The 23,557-nt window shown below is 39.5% G+C and overlaps 1 protein-coding gene across 1 annotated transcript in view; it reads right to left on the bottom strand.

Annotated features, from left to right (window-relative positions):
- Positions 1 to 23,557, bottom strand: part of LOC126299246 (uncharacterized) — a 389,842-nt gene that overhangs the window by 21,453 nt on the left and 344,832 nt on the right. Inside the window, exon 11 of the mRNA XM_049991034.1 lies at positions 8,943 to 10,214. Within this exon, the coding sequence (XP_049846991.1) occupies positions 9,028 to 10,214 (1,187 nt within the window). The 3' untranslated portion in view covers positions 8,943 to 9,027. The remainder of the gene's footprint in view (positions 1 to 8,942; positions 10,215 to 23,557) is intronic.

Raw genomic sequence — 23,557 nt, 5'->3', positions numbered from 1 at the left:
TGTAGACCTGTTTATGTCTACATTGGTTTACAACAGTTTACAGCTTGAACATTTAGTTATTTTTTAACATAATCACAATTTCTGTCAATGCGTTTTTGTAGACAATGTGGCAGTTTTTGTACGCCCAATGTCATACCATCTCGCTGCCATGCTGTTCAGAAAGTTATGAACCTCTTCTTTCACCTTGTCGTCAAGAGCTGAATCGCTAGGATCACAATTAATGCTGACAGGTACTGTGAGACTCTGAAAAAACTAAAACGGGCAATTCAGAACTTGAGAAGAGGAATGTTGAGCAAGGGCGTACACATTCTCCATGACAACGCTCGCCCACACATCGCTCGGCAAAATGTTGCTCTCCTGCAACAGTTTCAGTGGAAAATAATCACCCACCCACCCTATAGTCTTGACTTGGCGCCCAGTGACTATTGCCTGTTCCCTAGGTTAAAAGAATATTTGGCCGGAAAGTGATTCAGCTCTGATGACGAGGTGAAAGAAGAGGTTCATAAGTTTCTGAACTGCATGGCGGCAAGCTGGTATGACATGGGCATACAAAAACTGCCACAGCGTCTACAAAAATGCATCGACAGAAATGGTTATTGTGTTGAAAAATAGCTAAATGTACTTATAAAAAAACAGGAGGCCTAACTTTTGGGATTACCCTCGTATGTATGTTCCTGCTGCAGCATATTCTGATATATATCTTCAATATAATAGTATACTATGTATATGTATCATACATTAAAGTAATCGCTTAATGCAGCTAGAGCTCTTAAGACAGCGTCAGTTGTCGAGCAGCCACACTTTCAGCTGTATCAACAGACTTAGAGAATGCCACATTATTATAGGAGCAGAAGGCGTTCGCGCTTCACAGTGTATTAAGCTGTCAATAACATTCAGATTAATACTAAGAACAGTGTACAAGTGATTTTGCACGGCCATTCAGTGTTTTGCGGATGTGTACTGAATTTCATGCTTATGAACACAGACTTGCTTTGTGGAGGTAAGAGTTTGACAAAGCGTATATATATAAAACAAATCATTCTTTCCATGAAGGATATATTGATATACCACAATAAGTCACGAATGTTAAAGATTATTAATCTTATGATATTAATTTATTAAATTTTCAGACCCTAGGGCTTATCATCATGCATCAAGACAGACAAATTTCTTAAATATGATTTAACCTGCTAACACTTTTAACTAGACTGCCACTAATTCTTGAGATGCCACAGTCTTCATTAGCTTCAGAGAATATGCCTACTGCAGCTAGTAGCATAAGTGGTACAAATAATGTTTAAGTGATTTAGGCCTTGATGCTTGAGAATGAGCACTAGTGACTCGAACCATATCAGTAATAATTTAATGTCATAAGATAATTAATCTTCAACACTGTGTCTCATTGCAATACATATACAATGATGAGCTAAAACATTATGGCCACTGCTGCCTGGGGGCATTGCAGACTCATGAAATAAGTATAGCACAGATGAATGGAGAATCATTCAAGCAATGATAATGGTTGAAAATGGAGACATCCACTGACATGAGAGAGACTTTGACAAAGAATAGATTTGTACAGTCCGGCACCTGGGAACAATGATCTTGGAAATAACAAACCTAGTAAGCTGTTCACATGCTACTGTTGTGAGCATCTATAAAAGTGGTTGAAGGATGGTGAAACCATATGCCACGAATGACCAAAAACTCAACTCACATGCAGTACTCATGTACATATGCAAATCTCTCTCGTTCGTTCCACACTTCCCACTATGTGGTGCCACATTGTCTGAGCAGGAAGAGACGGAAGGGGGGGGACTGGGAACACATCACATGCAGTGTTGTTTCATATTTCTTGACAATGTACACCACCAACAAAATAAATTTTTAGTCTTATTAAATTATTTTTTTCACACTATTAAGACATAATAAAATTTATATCTCACAAACATAATTCATATTTGGCACAAATTTTCAGCTAGCACACTGGACTCGCATTCGGGAGGACGACGGTTCAATCCCGTCTCCAGCCATCCTGATTTAAGTTTTCCGTGATTTCCCTAAATCGTTTCAGGCAAATGCCGGGATGGTTCATTTGAAAGGGCACGGCCGATTTCCTTCCCAATCCTTCCCTAACCCGAGCTTGCGCTCTGTCTCTAATGACCGCATTGTCGATGGGACGTTAAACACTAACCACCACCACCACCACCACAAATTTTCAGCAGCCAGTTTCACAGATTTTCCTCACTCAGGTTGCCATGTAATTGTGACTTACTTAAATAATGCCTTTCATGCACTCCGTAATTAAATAATGCCTTTCATGCACTCAAACAACATCAGTAATAATTTAATGTCATAAGATAAATAATCTTCAACATTGTGTCTGGTTGCAATACATATACAATGATGAGCTAAAACATTATGATCAAAACATTTATATCATGTTTGCAACTTCATTATGAATATGTGGAGACTCATCCCCAGGAAAACAATGTAGTACTCCAGCACACTTTGAACATAAAAGAATTTGTCTTTTAAACATGAATTACATCTGCAGATGGGCAAAGACTTGTTTAACTAAAATGGCAACTGGTCTCAACAACAGCTCAAAAGCAGGTGTAAAAATGGCAGCATCCTCAAATGTTTTATTTCTGTAATTCTTTCAGTGCCTCAATGGATTGTTCAGAATTCACAGTTTCTTTAACATCAGTGAGCTTAGGGAAACAGACAGTGCTCCTTATAAAAGTTGTCTCTTCCACAATCAATTTTCTTTTTCAATAGATTCACTTTCATCACAAAATCAGAAGGATGTTGTTTCTCACCTTGCAATGTCTTACTGAGGGCAGTCTGCAGTCAACTTTACTTAAAATGTGAGGTCTGCAATCCATTCTCGATCTTTTAATTTTTGTTCTTGCTTTGCTTTTTCCTTCATAAATTTAACAACAGCGTATCTTAAAAACTCATTCCCAATATGTTCTTTCACTTAAATTTGGAAATTTGTGGTAAGATCTTATGGGACCAAACTGCTGAGGTCATTGGTCCCTAAGCTTACACACTACTTAATCTAACTTAAACTAACTTACGCTAAGGACAACACACACACCCATGCCTGAGGGAGGACTCAAACCTCAGACGGAGGGAGCAGTGTGGACCGTAACAAGGTGCCTCAGACCACGCGGCTTCTTTCACTTAAACAAGGCACTTTGCAGTAATATTCAACTTCTCCACACTCTTTGTTCAATGTCATCAAAAACTGTTGAAACTGACAATGTAATAAAGTGTGTACCTTCAGAAGATTTACTATTCACATCAGTAATTCCATCATGTGTTCCACATCTGCATATTTAACACAAAGTGCTTCTCGATGAATAGAAAACTGAATTCTGTAAAAAATCATCTGTTGATAATTATCAACTAAGTCTTTAAATTATTTCTGCATGATGTTTTAATGCCATTTCATAGCAAATTTGCAATACCCAGAACTGAAGAACGTTGTGCCAGCCAAAATAAGCCACACCAAATGCTAGAAGAAAGTGATGCACTGCACTGTTAAACGAAATGTAGCACTGTACCAAGAGGGACCAACAAAGGCCAAGACATACCGAGACCGGCCAAGCTCTGTCCTACACGTGAGCAGCAAATTGTGCAAGTGTGAAGTTTGCACGCCATGGCCAACCCTGCGATAACCACACCTCATCACAGAATGTGGAGGTCAGGGGCTTGAAAGCAAGCTGTGGCAGATCTGATGAAAGAGTAGGATGCTACTGCAATCAACAGTGTTTCAGGCCACACCATTCAGCACACAATGTTGAACATAGAGCTCTACAACAGATGACCCCATTATATTCGAATGATGACCCAGTGAGATGGTTACTTACAATTGCAGTGGGCAGAAGATCATCAGGATTAGACCATGGATTAATGGAAATGTGTTGCCTCATCAGATGAATCACAGTTCTTGTTACACCAGGTGGACGATCCTGTCCAGATACACGATTATCGTGGTGAATGGCTGCTCAAAACATTCATCATGTAGGTTGGTCAGGGCAGAATTAAGATGCAGGAGCATTCACCTGGGCTTCCATGGTATCTGTAGCGGTAATCGAAGACACCACAACAGCTGTGAATTATGTGAGCATTATTGCACAACACCTGTGACCCTTTACGCTTAATGCCTCATTCAGTGACTTTTTATTTGCCTTGCAAGTATATTGCATGTTTGGAACTTGTTCTGTTGACAGACACTATGTCTAGACGCTGATACATAACAGGCACTACCAGGGACACCATCATCACTCATTGGCAGCATGCACAACAGCAATGGTGGTCCTGCATTCAACGGAACTTGCTTGCAGCCATGGGTCATGTGTCCATCAAGTGCCCACAGATTTTCTTCAGGCTGCTGTGTATTTAAGTGGCTGCTCAATCTCCAGCATGCAGCTCTTCATTCACTTCTAGGCCAAGCACCAGCATTATCCTGTGGCCCATCTGTTGGAGCTTCTCGCTGAGTCTATGCGGCACTGCAACCACCAGGAGTGACACTCCACACCAAGTGGCCAGAAATCTTCATTCCTGCTTCCTCCAACCCTTGGCTTCCCAGGACACTGTGCCAATGTACCAGTAGTGCTACTGTGAAACATTTGACCGTGTACTTGCGCAAGTGTGATCACTCAACCGACATAACTACAGACTTTGATTTTGTTCCTCATATGATCAAGGATGATTCCATTTGATGTTGAACTTGGATTTGTTGTGATGCTGTAATAAAAGTGTACTTAAAGGCAACCTGGGAATCATCACTCGTCAATCTCTCATGTGTGTGCAGTTACATCTAAGGACAAAAGTTGGTGATGAGGGTAAAAACAGCATTTCCCAGCACTGTCGCCTGGCTTCTCAGCAATTGGACCTGGCTCCCGCTGTGTCCAGCCTGGTCGCTACCCCATGGCTGAACTCAATGCTGCCCCAACCACTTCAAGAAGTTGCAGCCCTGGTTGGCCATCCTAGCAAACGCATTGGAACACTTAGTGTCTCTCCTTCTGGGTAACTTATGACTCATGCTTTTTCTTGACTCTGTTGGTGCTTCATCATTTCTCCTTTCCACAGTGTGGATCTTTCTTGTGGCCTCGTGCAAGCCACTTTTGTTGCTTTGTTCCTGCAGTGTAGATCCTTCTTGTGTCCATACGCATGTCATCTTTTCCATTTCTCTCTTATGCCCCTGTGTCAGTTTCTTTTGTGGCCTTTTTCACATTCCTCAAGTTTTTTTCTCTACTTGTCTTTTATGCTCCCAGGCTCCTAAGTATGAAATACTGCTCAGTGTCCTTCATCATTCTGTGCCATTCTTTTAATGTTTCTGGGCCTTTTTGGTTGTCCTTGTTTCTGTGTCCATGGCACTCCTACAACTCGACTCCATCTGCACCCTCAGGACACATCCTTTCCACTTTTTCTGCTGTTTTCACACATTTCATTTCTGGTGATCACTGCTCCATGACTCTGTCTGTGACTGTCGCATTAATGTGTTTCTGGCAGCAACACTGGCTGAGTTCTGCCTCCCAATGCTATCAGCATTCCAACAACTTCAAGCTGTCCATCACACTGTCATGTTTGCAGCAGCCGTATTGGCCGAGCTCCGTGTCCCAGTGCCACTGGCACCTTCTGACACCACACTGTTGCATTGCACATAGTGTCAGCAGTGTCACTGGTCAAGGCCTGTCTCCCAGAGGAAATAGCACCCCATTTCCATTGTACCTTCACACCATCAGCTGAACTGGTCGAGCTAACTTTCCCAGTGCCACTGGTGCACTTTCAGCGGCCACACTATTGCATGGGTGGTCGAATTGGTCATGCCTTTTCCCCCTGTGCCAGTGCCTTGTCAGCCATCACACCATCAGCTGCACTGATCAAGGCCTGTCCCCCCCAATGCTGCTGGCACCCCATTGGCACCAAGTACACCACTGGTATCTTTGCTTCTCATTGTCCACATTAGTCTAGCACTATCTCCTACTCCAGTTGGTACCCGCCAATGTCTTTGCTCCACTGACTGCTTCCATGGATTTCCTCATCTGTATTTGGCAGTGTACGTGCATCTCACAGATTGGCTCCATCAGTCACCAGGTTTGCTTCCACTGGTCACTGGCTGCTCATCTCTAACCTTGTGATCGCTCCTTCTATGATTTCTCCACCAGCCGGCCACGTATATCTGTACCTCTAGTGCTAGAATTCTGTTGCATTATTTTTTTTAATTTCAGACTAGCTTTACACCCCCTTTTTTTGCAGTCAGGCCTAGGCTACCCACTGCTTTGTGGACACCACTTCACAACCTCGGTCCCTGATCTGGGAGGACAGGTTCACAGCCACCAAGAGCTCCCATTGCCCTTGGATAACCTCTGCATTGACCCAGGGGAGGCACCTCTTCTGGCAGATGCCCACAGGCACTGCAACCTCCTCCTTCAGTAGGCCCTACCATCTCTGGCCCAAAGGACGGTTTGCAGGAACTTTTGGCTAGTGTCAAGGTGGCTCTGCCAAATTTTCCTTAAGGGAGAATAAAGATCTAGTATCTGCCCATTGGTCAGCTACTCCTGTTCTGGCACAATGCCTGTGTTCAACCACAGACATTTTTCTTTTTTTCCCTTTGGAGACTGTTTATGCACCTCTCTAGTACATCAATGTACTTACCGTTTGCACACTGATCCATAACAGGTGCCACCAGTGGTATCATCACTGCTCACAGGCAGTGCACACAGCATCAACAGCAGCACTGCATTCGAGGGAACTAGCTTACATCCACAGGTCACATGTCTGCCAAGCACCTGTGGATATAGCTCCACCTACTGTGTGTTTAAGTGGCGGCTCAAACTAAAGATGGCAGCTCTTCATTCACCTCCAGCCCAAGCACATCCTGCAGCCCATCTATTGAAGTTTCCCACTGAGTCTACACCACACCATGACCTCCTGGGATGATACTCCACATCAATCAGCCAGCAATCTTCATCAGAGCCTCCTGCTTCCTCCAATCCTTGCCTTTCCAGGACACCCTGCCACTGTAGCAGTAGTGTTACTGGGAAACATTGACTGTGTGCTTGTACAACTGTAGTCATTGGACTGACATCCCTACAGACTTCAATTTTGTTACTCACATGATCAAGGATGATCATTTCAGTTGTTATTATGTTTGCTGTTGCAGTTAATTTTGTTGTGATAAAAGAGTACTTAAACACAATGTGGGAATCATCACACATCAATCACTCACGTGGGTGCAGTTACAACTAAGGATACAAAACTGATGGAATTCCAGAAGGATAACTGACTGAATCACAAATCCAGTATTATGTTGCAATGGTTTGGGGAGCATTACAGTGAACTCACATTGTAACCTCTGCCACAAAATTCAGCTAATTTTAACTAGAAGGAACATATCAGAAAGACTATCAGGCATCATCTATGCCCACAAACCACTGCCCGTAATTTATTACATGACCTGTGTATAGAGCAAACCCATGCTACACAAAAATCACTGCTTTCGAGAGGTGGATCAACATGTCATTAACCAAATGGTCACAATGTTTCATCAGTTTACATATCCTTTATCATAACACAGTTATGGAAAACTAATCTACCAATGCCCATTCTTTCCATACACCATTTGAGAATGGAACAAGGAAAAAACTTAATACATGGTACAACAGGAAGCATTCATGTCATGCAGGACTTTCTTCATATAGTTAAGAGTGCAAAACAACTCAAAACTATTGGAAAACCTGAAAGATACAACTTCCCCCAGTTTTTTTTGTCACATTTGATACTTTTAAAATTGGTAGTGTTTCATTTTTGAGCTAAATAGGAAAATGAGTAACTAAAAATTTCAAAAGTGGTATACCTTACATCTGTTTTTGAGACCATTTGCCATTTCAGTTGAGGTGGCCATGTGTGTTTGCAGATGAAACTGGTGAATTTGCAGTGTAATACACATTTAAGAGACAAATTCTTCAACTTTGAAAATGTCCTGGAGTTCTACGTTGTTTTCCTCAGGAAAGGTGTACATCTCCATAATGAGTTTGAAAACCTGTTACCAATGTTTCAATCAACACAACTGTGTGTGAAAGCCTTTTTTCAATTATGAAACTAAATATATCAAGCTTGCATGGAAACCTGAGAGACAAAAATTTGTGAAACTGCCTACATACGTCTGTATGCTGCCAGTTTGTGACGGATAGAAATTTGCTGACAGTTTGTACCAGACTAAAATTTTATTATGTCTTTCAAGCATGCCAAAAATAAGTTGAATAATATTAAAAATTTGTTTTGTTTGTGATTTATATTGTTAAGAAATATGAAACAAAGCTGCATACAGTGCTTTTGCAGTTAACCTCCGCCCCTCCTTCCCTCCAACCTGCTTCCATCTCTTCCCTCTCTGACAGCATGATATGGTGGAGGGAGAATTGTGCATGCAGGCAAGAGAGATTGGCACATGTGCACATGAGCACTACATGCAAGCAGAGTTTTTGGCCAGCCCTGATCTACATGAAAGGTAAGTGGAACCTATGAGTGTAATTCAAAGCAAAATTTCAACACACCAGGAATAATTTAAAACTTTTATTAAAATTTAATTGACTGTTGACACTTGGGGTAAATATTTGTTCCTCGTAAACACTGAGTTGCCTTTCATAATCACTATATCTACCCATTACTATTACAATCACATGATTTCTCATAAAGACAGCTTGTAGATCTGAAATTAAGTTTAAATTGTGCTCCTATAAGATAATTAACTGGAAGTTTCTCATGCAATAAAATTTGCAAATTTGTTTACATGCTATATTATATGACATGCTATGCACAATATTCACACACACACACACACACACACACACACACACACAGAGAGAGAGAGAGAGAGAGAGAGAGAGAGATGTATATTAAAATCCTCTCAAGGTAAAAGTACTTACATTTTTTTAAATTGTGAACTAAGAAGGCAGTTATATTTGTCAGTGAAAATTCACTAACTGGTGCACATATGGATTTTACTAACTTTTAAACTATGTCATTGTCTTCTTTAAGCCTTGGTGCACTATTTGAGTTCATACTGGCCATAATTTGGTCCAAGATGTTTACATTTGTCCTTGATACACTTTTTGACCTAGACTCCCTTTTAGCAGAACACGATTTTTGGTTATCACCACTATCACTTCTCACTCCAGTTTCTGTACACTGCAAATTCTCAGTACCATCTTTTTGAACACTTGTCTGTAACACACTCTTGGAATTAACTTCATTTACGGGACAACTCTTCTTTGGCGTATTTACAATTCTGTCTGAAGAATGTTCTAAGTCAAGACTACAATGTACAGAGATCTCAGCAGTAACACTACTATCGAGTTTGGTGCTACTTGATGTATCTGGGTTATCTTCTGATACAACTTCTTTTTTATGCTGTGAGGAGCGAGTAACTTTACTGCAACTAGTATTCAATTCGGTGTTATTAGTTGTTTTTTCACACGCTTTTTCGTGGCTCTGATTGTGTCTGTGTTCCCTCCTATGCCTCTCACCTACATTATCACTAGAGTGTTGTTTCTTTGTTTTGTATTCCTCACTACTTAACTTCACTCTTTTGTCATGCCTCTTCTGATCTTTATCTTTATCTCTAAGCTTTTCTTTATTTTCCTTCTCTGTGTATTCTGGTCTTCTCTTGTTATCAGATTTCTTGTAATAATCAATCTTGAAATCAAACTGTTGATCAACAGCCACTATCCTCTTGCAAGATTCTTGTATAACTTTAGTTGTGAGGTGCTTTTCTTCAGGATCTTCTGTATCACTTTTTTCTTTTTTATCTACAGAGACGGAGTCAAGCTTTGTCTCTAAATGTGTGTCATCTGATTTACACTTGTCCTCTGACAGTTTTGGTCTTTTCTTTTCCCTGATACCATCTTCATCTGATTCATGCCTCTTTTGTTTTCTGTGATGATATTCTCTCAAATGCTTCTTGTGTTTATCACTTTCACCTATTTCTGAGTGTTGTTCATCTACTTTACTCTGGTGCCTCTCTTTTCTGTGCCTCTCACTTCTAGTGTAATCTCTCTTCGAATCTTGTTTTTGAGATTCACAGGATGTTTTTTCCATGTTCTTGTCTTTGCAATGATGTTGATCTCCACCCACTCTAGAATTTTTACCTTTACGGCTTGTCGCACTGGGATAGTACTGTTTTAAACGCACATGCCATGCTGTAAAGAAAAGAGGGAAAAAAGTAAATACAGTACAGCAACAAAATGATGAACATCACATACAGAATATATCATAATAGGTAAATATCTAATTGGTTACTTAAAAAATTAAGCACCCAAAATCAGAAGATACATGCCGTCATAACAAGTGCTGTTTTTATCTGGTAAATCAAATTCATTGTTAAGTTGTGGAAAAGTAATAGCTAAACGCACACAAATTCTCTTACCATTGCTAGCACCTGTTATGAATATATAGTGTAACATATACACTCTGATGACAGTTAGTAAATGTATAATGAGAACATTGGAATTGTTAACAGCTATAGTATACCCAAGTGGCAATATGTAACAAAATAATTGACTAATGGTGTAAAAACTCAACAAATGTCTATTTTGACATTTCCTTCCAAGAGAACTACTAACTAGTTTCTTGTAAACACTATGAAGGGGAAAAAATGCCTTTCAAACCCTATAGTTCGGTAGAGCCCTCAGTGACTGCAACTGAAATAGGAAGGCTGCTAAGTGTTGAGACAACTAAAGAAGCCTATCACAACAATTATGTTCATTTTCAGCAATAGGTGCAATACTGAGTTCTAATTGTAGGTTGTGTCATATTATCATTGACATTTCATTTTCATTAGTAATTAAAAGGTTTACACTGCAAGTAAATTAATAAATATTATGAAATATGAAATGTTTCATAGACAACATTGTTGCAACCACATACCATACTACAAGTACAATGGTGGCTTATTTTGGGAACTAATAGCATTGATGATTCTATGGAAGTATTGACATATTAAAACAATTCTTAATTTCAATGGTTTTTCAGAAATTATTCTTTCAGCACAAAATGTTTTCATGCTTCTTACAAATTTTGTATGCTCTCTTTACTGCTATACCTGTGTTAATTCATACAACAAAAGAGTCTATTGAGTCAACCTGTTGCACATCACTCACGTCAATGCTCTAATATAGGTTTCGCCCTTAATGAACATGTGACCCTAAGAGGGAAGTGTTGCATACATTCACAGGATGGTTAATGCTGTACTCACTGCTGCTGCTGCTTCTTGAATTCTTCATTCTATGATGAACTACACATAAATATCTGTAATGCATTTTTAAACAGCCTTAGGGTTGATTGTGCTAGCATTATTTACAGTTTGCTGTACTAGTGGACTGACTTTACCCCACGTCATGACAGTGTTCCGACATACTTGAACATTCCATTTATTCGAATTTTGTGTTCTGCACCCATAAATACATTTGTTCAATGAGTAGCTATCTCCACAGTTATAAAACTGGTAGCACGGTCTCACTTACATTGTGAGTGTTATATGAAGAAATGGATGTTTTAGTGAAAAAACAAACACAACAACAACTACAACAGCTACTACTACTACTACTACTACTACTACTGTTGCTGCTGCTGCTGCTGCTGCTGCCACCAACACATCTGGACAAGTACCATGAACAGAAAGAAAATTGTTATCAGCAGCAAATCCTGCTTAACCCATCCCTGCATCAACTACAACACACAGTATTGTTTTCAATAGCTGCACAGCCTTAATCTGTTTTCCCAACCCAATTATGACCCTGTTCTTCCAACTTATATGCCGAGGACTTGGATTTTCATGTGCTCCAGGTAGATGACAAACAAAGTCAACAGTATATAAATAAATTAGGAGAATACTTGCCAAACAGCATAAACACTGAGTAGTTGATTGGCACACACAAAACTAGTTGCATTCTCCATCAATAATCCATACACCTCCCAGCCCCCTTTTTTTATGGTACTGGCTCCCCAAATAAACCCTGGTGACTTGTACTGCATTCAAATTTGTAATTTGTTACGTAAGCACTTCCGCAGTCAAATCTATGTCATTGTCTTATGACAGAGTTTCTACCAGCATGAAAAAGAGCATAGTCAGTCTTATCATTCTAAGAGTGTACACCTTCATGGCTTAAATAGAAAGAGTAATTTTGTGTATCTTAAGTGTCAAAAACTGTACAGACAGTTAAATGTATGATATTGTACTATGGCATGTACCAAACAGAGAAATTTGTCAATAAGCATTATGGCTTCCCAAGCCTTTTCTTTGCAACATTTTACAAATATCTGAGTCTTTCGATACAGTCCAGTCCATGAACACGCTGATGCACAAATGATGAGATGTACCACATCTCACAGCATCACACCTCCACTTCCTTATTGGACGTGCCTCAATCACAACAGCACTACTTTCTACATAATGACCTGTGGCCATACTGAAAGCTTTACAACAAACAAACAAGACAGTCAGCATGACAAGAAAGCAGTTAACAAAATGCTAATGTATTCTCTCTCAATTTTATTTTCTTAGCACCTCAGAATGTTGCCACTGTTATTTTCACCTTCTTCAAACTGTATCACTCTACACAAGTGGCCAGCTTACTCCCTTTGGGCAAGTTTCATGTCACTACTACCATAAAACTGACCCCACAGTTTGAGACTTTTAAGTCACCTGCATAAGATAGGATTGACAAAGGATATCAGAAAAGTTGAAAAAAAGGACAGATCGTTTTGTATTATCGTGAAATACAGGAGAGAGTACCACGGATATTATATGTGAATTGGGCTGGCAATCAATAAACGAAGACATTTTTCACTGTGATAGGATCTTCTCGTGAAATTGGAATCACCAAATCTGTCCTTAGAGCTCGAAAATGTTTTGTTGACGCCCACCTACATAGGGAGAAATGATTGTCATAATAAAATATAAGAAATAAGAGCTCATTTTTCCCACAAACTGTTCAAGAGTGGAATGGTGGAGAAACAGCTTGAATGTGGAGCGATGAACTATCTACCAGGCACTTCATTGTAACTTGCAGATGAATTATGTACATGCAGATATAAATCAAGTGCTAAAACTACAGTTTTCTCAAGTTCAAGTGGATGCTGTTTCCACTTACTACTTTCCTGGATCCCAGATGCCACACAAATTGTTTCTTGCTCTGGGTTGCTTGCTTTACAGTATGAAAACAAATTTCAGGAGTAGTGGTAACACTAATCACTCAATGTACATACGACCACTTGTGAAGTGTGCTCGAATCGTGAGTTTGTGTTACTCAGTAATCAACTAATTCCAACCACGATCACATCTCAGGTTGCTGCAAGCTTTAAAAAAATGTGTCTTGTACAATAACATTTGTGGTTTCCTTTCCAAACACCACATATATTTGTTTTCTTGGTGATTTCATAGCTTTTGGCTTTCAGAATCAGGACAATTTTAATTTACTTCACCCACTGGGCCTCAAGAGTGCTTCCCCATTTACAGCTTATCTTACACTAAGGCCAACAGCAACTCCCAAATTTTTTGAGCCCACCCAATGTCGTGTGCAATTGGAGATGATCTGAAAAAGGAAATTGGTAGGTAACATAACATGGTAGTTATGCCACCTGCATCAGCTTGCAACTCAAGAATTTCGAAATCGCTGTTCACATACAGTCTTTGATAGGCATCTATCTCATGCTTTGGCCAGATGAACTGTTATGAAAATTTGATGGTAGAAAGCACTTTTCTAAGAGAAATATCTGATTTATATTTACAACTACTGTTAGAAGGCCTCCCAGTGCCTCACTGTAGTCACTATGCCTTTGCAGACAACAAATTCACAATCTCAAAACCATCTTACAAACCTGCATAACCAGAAAAATGGTAAACGTCCATTGTAGGCTTCAGAAAAGCATATGATACAACAGACTGAGATGTACAGCTCAACATATTAGGAGAAATCAAAGTAGATAGAGAACCAACAAAACTCATCCAGTCATTAACTAATACCAGGTCAGAAGTCAAAATTTTAAGCAAAGTATTTGAATTTTTTGATATTAAGACAAGAGTCTGAAAAGGAAATGAATTATTTCCTGTACTGTTCTACATCTACATCTACATCCATACTCCGCAAGCCACCTGACGGTGTGTGGCGGAGGGTACCCTGAGTACCTCTATCGGTTCTCCCTTCTATTCCAGTCTCGTATTGTACGTGGAAAGAAGGATTGTCGGTATGCTTCTGTGTGGGCTCTAATCTCTCTGATTTTATCCTCATGGTCTCTTCGCGAGATATACGTAGGAGGGAGCAATATACTGCTTGACTCTTCGGTGAAGGTATGTTCTCGAAACTTTAACAAAAGCCCGTACCGAGCTACTGAGCGTCTCTCCTGCAGAGTCTTCCACTGGAGTTTATCTATCATCTCCGTAACGCTTTTGCAATTACTAAATGATCCTGTAACGAAGCGCGCTGCTCTCCGTTGGATCTTCTCTATCTCTTCTATCAACCCTACCTGGTGCGGATCCCACACTGCTGAGCAGTATTCAAGCATTGGGCGAACAAGCGTACTGTAACCTACTTCCTTTGTTGTCGGATTGCATTTCCTTAAGATTCTTCCAATGAATCTCAGTCTGGCATCTGCTTTACCGACGATCAACTTTATATGATCATTCCATTTTAAATCACTCCTAATGAGTACTCCCAGATAATTTATGGAATTAACTACTTCCAGTTGCTGACCTGCTATTTTGTAGCTAAATGATAAGGGACCTATCTTTCTATGTATTCGCATCACATTACACTTGTCTGTATTGGAAAAATGAGTCAGGACCTGGGAGAAAGAAGTTAAAAAAATAGCTGTCAGCAGACTGCTAAACATAAAGCTTCTGCACAAGCAGAAAAGTTTCTTTATACAAATCAGTGCACTTTCAGAAAGCATCACTCATGCAAAACTCAGCTCACCATTTCTTCACAAGATATCCTGTGAAATAAAGGGTAAAGGGCACCAGGCAGATTCCATATTCATAAATTTCCAAAAAGCATTTGATGTGGTTCCCCACTGTAGACCGTTAACAACAGTACAAGCATACGAAGTAAGTTCCCAGATATATCGGAGACAAGGTATCATCATCAGTGTCCTAACATTGCAAAACAATATGAAATTGAATGAGCATGTAAGGACTATAGTGGGCTATAGTGGGAAAGATGAATATTCAACTTCAGTTTTAGGAAAGTGTGGTTTGCCTGTAAAATGAGACCACATACAGAAAAACTTCATTTATACGTTTTTCACTTGTACGTCCCCCCCCCCCTTTTTTTTTGTGTACCAGTGAAATATCCACAGTGTGCACAAGTTTTGATGCAGTGTTTCAGAGTGGGGTGCCGGGAAGTGGATTGGTAAGGCCGATATTAAACTATAATAAAATTTGATAGTGTAATAAGTAACTTTGCCAAAGTTAGGCATTAGTCAAATTTTCTTTGATCAAATCTAGCGCCTCACCTTAGATTTGATCAAAGGAAGCATTTGTCTTACGTTTACTGCATGTAGAAAATAACCGCTTGGAGCACTAGCATCGCTGCAGCTGTCTGACACACAATGTTTATCAATGTGACTCCAAAATTTACATAGTGTGTTGCATACATAACAGAATTGATAGAAATATTCGAGGCAGATGAAGTACTGTGTAGCTTACGATCCCAAAGGGATTTTTCATGTTACTTTATGTCCCCGACCTGCTGCTGCTGCAGCAAATTTTGTTGTATATCTTTTGCAACTCGCTGTGAAGTCCACGGCTTCACCCAAGTATGTTTCCTTTTCTTCTACTTCTCTTGCAAATGCAATGAGAATGCAATTGCAGTGCACGCAACTGCAGACAAGGTATAATTTTACTTACGACATCGGTGGTGCAGTGTGTTGATGTTGGCAATGACCGTTCATTGCTGGGATTTCATTTCACCACGAAGTAAATAAATAAATCTCTTCTTGCTCTATAGTTGACAGATTCTTGTATGTACCCTTGTCTACTCAGTAAATCAGTTATACTTGTAATATGAACATTTCATAACAAAACATTTGCATTATATGAAGATGGTGTTGCCAACATCAGCATACTATATTGACAATGCCGTAAGTAAAATTGAACTGCAGAGAATAGTATTAAGTTGTCATCAACCATTATGAAGAGTTCCCGAGTTCGAGTCTCGGTCGGGCACACAGTTTTAATCTACCAGGAAGTTTCGTATCAGCGCACACTCCGCTGCAGAGTGAAAATCTCATTCTGGAAACATCCCCCAGGCTATGGCTAAGCCATGTCTCCACAATATCGTTTCTTTCAGGAGTGCTAGTTCTGCAAGGTTCGCAGGAGAGCTTCTGTAAAGTTTGGAAGGTAGGAGACGAGGTACTGGCAGAAGTAAAGCTGTGGGTACCGGGTGTGAGTCGTGCTTCGGTATCTCAGTTGGTAGAGCACTTGCCCGCGAAAGGCATAGGTCCTGAGTTCGAATCTCGGTCGGGCACACAGTTTTAATCTGCCAGGAAGTTTCATATCAGCGCACACACCGCTGCAGAGTGAAAATCTCATTCTGATTTATGAAGAAACTTTGATGAAATATTTGATGACAGTGAAATAACCCATTTTGCGTGATGCCAAAGATCATTGTCAAAGAAAATTTGATAGTATAGTACTGGCCTAAGCTCCATCTATTAACATGGCAACATGGTTGCCAACTTGAAAATCACTTTGTTGCAAGCATCTGACTCCAACTAACACTTAATTTTTAATGTGTCGGACTTGAGATTGTTTTATAGATTGACAGATATGCAACAACAGTATAAACTGCAATAACAGTGTCGCCACAAAAAACAGATCTTATACAGAGACTATACAGTATTGGAAAGTACAGTATAACGTATGAAGCTTACTATTATGGCCGTGGTGATAGCCATAGGGAAGGTTGGCAGTAGGTGTAGCACTCATTTGTTTTCCCGAAGTTACACAACTTCTGCCGAACAAGGGCACAACTGGACAAGAAGTGTTGCATGTCACTCAGGAATCCCAAAACACATCACACCTCATACAGTATAGGCTATAGTACCATATTACTATATTGCTAATTATTTTGAGAACTGGTAGCATGAGTGGAAGAAAAAAGAAAAGCATTACTATTGCTGAAAAGCTATGAATTTTGAAAGTTGTGAAGGAAAACAGGAATCAAAATCAAGTGGATATTGCCAGGGAATTAGGAATTTCTGTGTCTACTTTAAATTCTATAGTAGAAAAGGCAAAGGCAATTGAAGATAGTGCATATGTGTTCAGAATTTCTACTAGTAAGCGGACACACATTTAGGGCGGGAAATATGAAGATGTGGAAGATTGTATGTTGCAGTGGTTCAGGCAACGTAGAGCAGAAGGCATTCCTACTAGCGGTCCAATGCTTTGTGAAAAAGCAAATGAATTTGCAATTCGGCTCGGTGTGGAAAATTTCAGTAGTTCATCTGGTTGGCTGCACAAATTTAAGGTAAGACATGGCATCAGCTGTCAGAATGTATGTGGCAAAAGCAAAAGTGTTGATCCCAAGACAGTGTGAGACGAGAAGAAAACCCTTTTCAAAGAAATGACATCCCAATATGCTCCTAAAAATATTTTCGATGAGGATGAGACGGGCTTGTTTTACAATGTTATGGGTGACAGCGCAATGGCATTCAAAGGCGAGAACTGCCATGGAGGAAAACGAAGTAACGTGTAACAGTGTTGTTAGTCCTAACAGTGTTGGGAGTGAGAAGCTCCTCCCCCACTTAGAACTGGGAAATTTGCCAAGCCCCGTTCTTTTAAGAATACTGTTACGTTTCCCACAAAATGCACTAGTAACAAGAAATCGTGGTTTCTGACAAAAGTTTTCAAAAGCTGGCTTCGAAGTGTCGATGCAAAAATGGGTGCAGCAGGCTGGAAGATTTTATTGTTCATAGACAGGTGTGCAGCACATCCTCCCCTTAGTTTCTATTTGAGAAATGTGACCGTGGAATTGTTTCCATCGAATTGCATGCATGAGCTCCACCCACTTGACCTTGAAGTAATATATAATTTCAAGTTGCATTATCACAAAATGTTCATGCAGCATACCGTCAGCTGTGTAAACATTGAAAAAAGGAAGAAATTAAAATAAACATTTTATAGATAAGATTTTTACTCGCCATTTATTTTGTGTTGTGCTACCAGAGCCAAAGAACACTTTGAGAAATTATTAATTATTTTTTGTCTTCTGATAGGCAATGCACTACATTGCAGCTTCATGGCACAGAGTTTCAGATGATACCATTTGGAACTGTTTCCGAAAAGCTGGGTTTGGAAATGAAGTCCATGATCATGGTGGAAATGATCACTGACGATATTTCACCTAATGATGAAGAATGGAATTGACTTGAAGAGCAGGCATCATTTGAGGATTACATGAATGTTGATGAAAACATCATCACTAAAGAACCCATGACTATCGCTGAGATAGTTCAATGTGCATCGCGGGACCTGGACGAGGAAGAAGCTGACAATGAGAATGATACACAAGAGCCTCAGGATTCCTGTGTGACGTTTAACGATGCAGTAAATGTGTTAGAAATAATTAAACAATTTGTGACACACCACAATGTTTCTGAAAAAATAATGACAGTGTTATCCTGTTTTGAGAGTACACTGTACACTATTGCCGCACCAAGTAAAAATTATGGATTTTTTTATTATATATATATATAATGGTACCTAGTAACTCTATATAACATTTTGTAGAATGTAACTTTTTTTATTGGATTTTTCATTTTTGTTTATCAATTAATTTGATAGTAACGTGCTATATTTCATATATATGTTTTTCACACTTATATGTTTTTTTCTGAAGTCTGTTGAAAACCATATAAACAAAGTTTTACTGTATATTATTCTAGTGAAACTCATTCTTGAAAACTGCTGCAAAGCCTGGGATCCCCACGAGGTCAGATTAAAGGAAGACATTGAAACAATGCACAGGTGGGCTGATACATTTGCTACCAGCAGGTTTGATCAACATGCAAATATTATGGAGATGCATCAGGATGGAGGGAGGATGATGTTATTTTCAAGGAATACTACTGAAAAAAATTAAGAGAAACAGCATTTGTAGCTAACTGCAAAATGATCCTACTACTGCCAACATACATTTCGCACAAGACCATGAACATAAGATAAGAGAAATTTGGCTCTTACAAAGGCATATAACCAGTTGTTTTTCTCTTGCTCTATTTATGAGTGGAATAAAAAGGGAAATAATTAGTAACAGTTGGAGGAAAACCTTTGTATAGAGAGACTCCCTAAATTACAGCAAATCTATAGAACCGCCTGTAAAAAATAAATAAATCATGGTATGCAAAACTAAATCACAACAACATAATGATCAAACCACAAGTATTATATGCTCTGAAAATCTTGTTAATTGGATGAAGATCACTAATTCAAAACATAGAACGAAAATTTCTAAGAAATTTTTTTAGCCTGGTTTGTTTAGCTAGAATTTGGATTAAAAGGAAATCTCAATAATTACTGATATACAGTTTCACACAATCAGAAAGGCATCTCCATATTCTCATCTCAATAAATGTTAAAAACAATTGGTTGTTTAAAACTGAAAGATATATTCAGGAAATTGGATCCAACGGGAACACAGTTTAGGTACATTCAAAACTACTGAAAATCATCAATTCACAGACAAACCAACAACTGGAGCCTGCAGAATCCAGGTAGAAGAATGGGAAAGAAACTTCACCAAGAAAATGAAGATTTTTTGGGTGAAAAAGAAGAAAGCAAACTCATAAGTTCAACTGCATTCCTCAGTTGGGCATAATGAAGTAAAAAACACTGCCTTACAGAACTGGCAGTACTCCAGTGCTTCCAATTAGATAAGGAATTACAATTTATAACAGAGAGATTTCTGCTCATGGCTAAAATTATGGTAGAAGCTACACGTCATGAGTCAATATTCGCAGCAGTAACACTGTACAACAGAAATACGTGGTGTCCATTCATCCCCCTCTCTCAATGGATATCAAAAATTAATTCCTAAGTGTTGCTTATGTTCACTTTGCTCTGTTTTTACACCATAGATGACCCTCACCAAGTCATGGGAATGGGTCTACATAAATTCTGTGTAACCATTCCTCAAGTTCATATACCTAGGCGTAGCTGACTCACTGTCAAATTTCCCATCCGCAGTAGATATAAAATCTAACACTACATCAGAGGTAACAATCAGAGGATGGTGGAAATGTGCTTTGCAAGAGAAAGGTTACAAAGATACCGGTTTTGAACAAGGGATCAATTCACAATAATTACTTAACCAGTTCTGCAAATGGAGTGAAATATTTCATCTCACATCAGTGCACCTAGGACAGACTGCTGGCACAGTAACCTCTTGTATTCAGTGGCCACTGGTAAGTGCCGGCATCACTACCAACAGAATTAGCTATTGTCACACTGGCTGAATCTGCCTCAGACCTCACTTCTGCAGCATACACAACTTTGGCATTTATTACACTTCACTGAAGTGGGAGATTCGGAGTTTGATATTTGTCCCATTTTCACTGAAAGTATATAAGTTTTGAACATCATAACAGCTCTAGTGCACTTTAGTGCATTGTATGCTACAAACAGTGTTTGTTTATATGTAAGGTACAGAATATGGAGGCAAGGACTTAATTCATGTGCAAATATGGATAAACAGTTTTTCAAACTGTGGCAGCACCACATCAAATTGTAATTGTGATGTCGTCCGAAGAGCAAAGTGCCAAAGCAAGATTGGTGCTTCGCAACACAACCACAAGAGAGGACAGCCTTGCTGCCAGTGTCATCGACAAAATGAGCAACACTGGCACAAACACATGCAGAAGAGTTCTGATATGGTGCCATTTTCGCTCTCTTACTTATAGCCGAGCACATTACTGCTCAGCCCAGTCCGCGATCGTTGAAGATGACAGCATTATCTTTCTTCTACGCCAGCAATGCAAACATTGACTTATTCAAAATTCTACACAAAAGTTATTGCCTGGTACACTTTGAGTGAAGAGACTTGTCTTTTATTAGTATCAAGTGATACGTTAATATTCAGTGACAGTTATAAATACTCATGATATGCCTGTGAAAATTGATTGTACAAAGTTGAGTAAGTCATCTTGTCTATGTTATATTCAAGTGCTATAATATTTTATGTGTTATAGTATCCACTTGACCACCTCCTGGAGTACAGTAAAAGAACCAACCAATGTACCAACGAGTGTATTTTTGTCTGGTACAACAGAAATAAGAGCAGCAGCAGCTTCAACAAACATTACTGCATCAGCAGGCATAACAGAAGCGTTAACAGCAACATATTCTCCTGCTCCAACAGCAATAACAGTAGCAGCAGCAACAAATGTGGGACATGTATTTACACTTTTCACGTATCAATGCAAGGTTAGTTAAGTTGTTGATTCCACCACTAAGTGTGTTTTATTACTGTCTTCTTGTAGTCAGTTGTACAAAATGATGCAAAAATTACCACCACTACATAACCACAGTCACACAGAACCCAATAATATTTGTGATGGTTGATTCAACACTATGGTTGACGAACTCACATTGTGGAAGCTTTATTGCAGTTTACTCAGTGCATTAAGAAGATTGGTGAATTGTATAGATCATAGGTTGCCAACCTGCAAGATCTTAGTCATAAATGTAGTTGTATATTTATGGACTGCATAGTATCACATGCAAATTCACTCATCAGAGATGTGCTCAGTCCTGCTCCTGACCATGCTAAACCTCTCACCTCTTTGGACTCAACACACTGCAACACTGCCTACACAATGCAGCTGTTCCTTAATGCAGGAGGTATTTCATGGCTCAGAAGAATTAGGTAAAATTATTAACAGTGCTGAATGCACAGATCATCAGAAGACAGTGGTTCACCATCTTATGGTACTCACAATATGTCAACTTGAAAGATGTAGGTGAAGGGCCATCATGTAGACAACAGAACAGCAGTATGTAATAAGCACCCTACAACAGCAGTAGGCGTCCATGGAAAGCAAAACACACAACTTGCAGTCATACCCATTCAGCATATGTGGCATCAAGAGTGTAAGGAGGGCATCAAAGCAATTCACAGGCAGGCTGCTAGCTTTGTTACTGGTAAGTTCAATCAACATGCAAGTACCTACATCAACATACATACTCCACAAGCCGCAGTATGGCGCATGGTGGAGGGTACCCTGTACCACTAGCCATCTCCTTTCCTGTTCCATTCGCAAATAGAGTGAGATGACAATGACTGTCTTCTATATGACTCTGTATAAGCCCTAATTTCTCATACCTTATCTTCATGGTCTTTATGTGCAGTGTACATTGGCAGCAGTAGAAATGCTCTGCAGTCAGCTTCAAATGTCAGTTGTCTAAATTTTCTCAACAGTTGTTTGCAAAATGGTCTCTATCTTCCCTCCAAGGATTCCCACTTGAATTCTTGAAACTTCTCCATATTAATTGTGTGTTGATCGAACCTACTGGTAACAAATCCAGCAGCTCGCTTCTGAATTGCTTTGATGTATTCTTTTAACCTGACCTGGTTGCGGATCCCATACACTCAAGTATTTCTCAAGAATGGGCTGCAATTGTGTTATATATGCGATCTCCTTTATAGATTAACCACATTTTCCTAAAATTCTCCCAATGCACTAAAGTTGACTATTCACCTTCCCACCACATCCTGACATGCTCATTCTATTTCACATCACTTTGCAATGTTACACCGCGATATTTAAGCAATGTGATTATGTCAAGTAGGACACTACTAATACTGTACCTGAAATTTACAGGTTTGTTTCTCCTACTCACCAAGTACTATGGAGATGCTTCAGGAACTCATATGGGAATACATAGAGGGAAGGTAACATTCTTTTTGAGGAATGCTATGGAGAAAATTTACAGAACCAGAATATGAAGCTGACTGTAGAACGATCCTTCGGCCACCAACATACATTTCGCATAAGGATCATAAACATTAGATAAGATAAATTAGGGCTCATATGGAGGTAATTAACTGTATTTTTCCTATGCTCTATTTTTCGAGTGTTGCAGATAGGGAAATGACTACTAGTGTTACAACATATCCCCCATCATCCACTGCACAGTGGCTTGCAGAGCATGTACGTAGCTGTAGATGCAGATTACGGGTTGTCCCACCCCAAATTGCCTCCAGCCCCATACTAAGCATGTAAAAAAGCCCCGGTAAATCACGCAAACCATTTCCTGAGTGCTACAGTAAGCATAACAAGAAGCACGGCCCACATCAGAATGCAGTGTGCTACATTTGCAACAACAAAGTACATCTAACACCACAGTGTCTCAGTTGCCTAGAAGCACTGCTATAACATGATGCACAACTGTACAAGTATGTTCCATATGGCATGAGCTACTCTGCTGGATGTGATACAAAATTTGTCTAGCCCATTGCTCAGTGTTGTTGACCTCAAAATATACTGT

This window comes from Schistocerca gregaria, chromosome X (assembly GCF_023897955.1).
Source record: "Schistocerca gregaria isolate iqSchGreg1 chromosome X, iqSchGreg1.2, whole genome shotgun sequence".
Lineage (NCBI taxonomy): Eukaryota > Metazoa > Arthropoda > Insecta > Orthoptera > Acrididae > Schistocerca > Schistocerca gregaria.
Note: the sequence above shows the minus strand (reverse complement) of the source record. Positions and strands in the feature narration are given on the sequence as shown.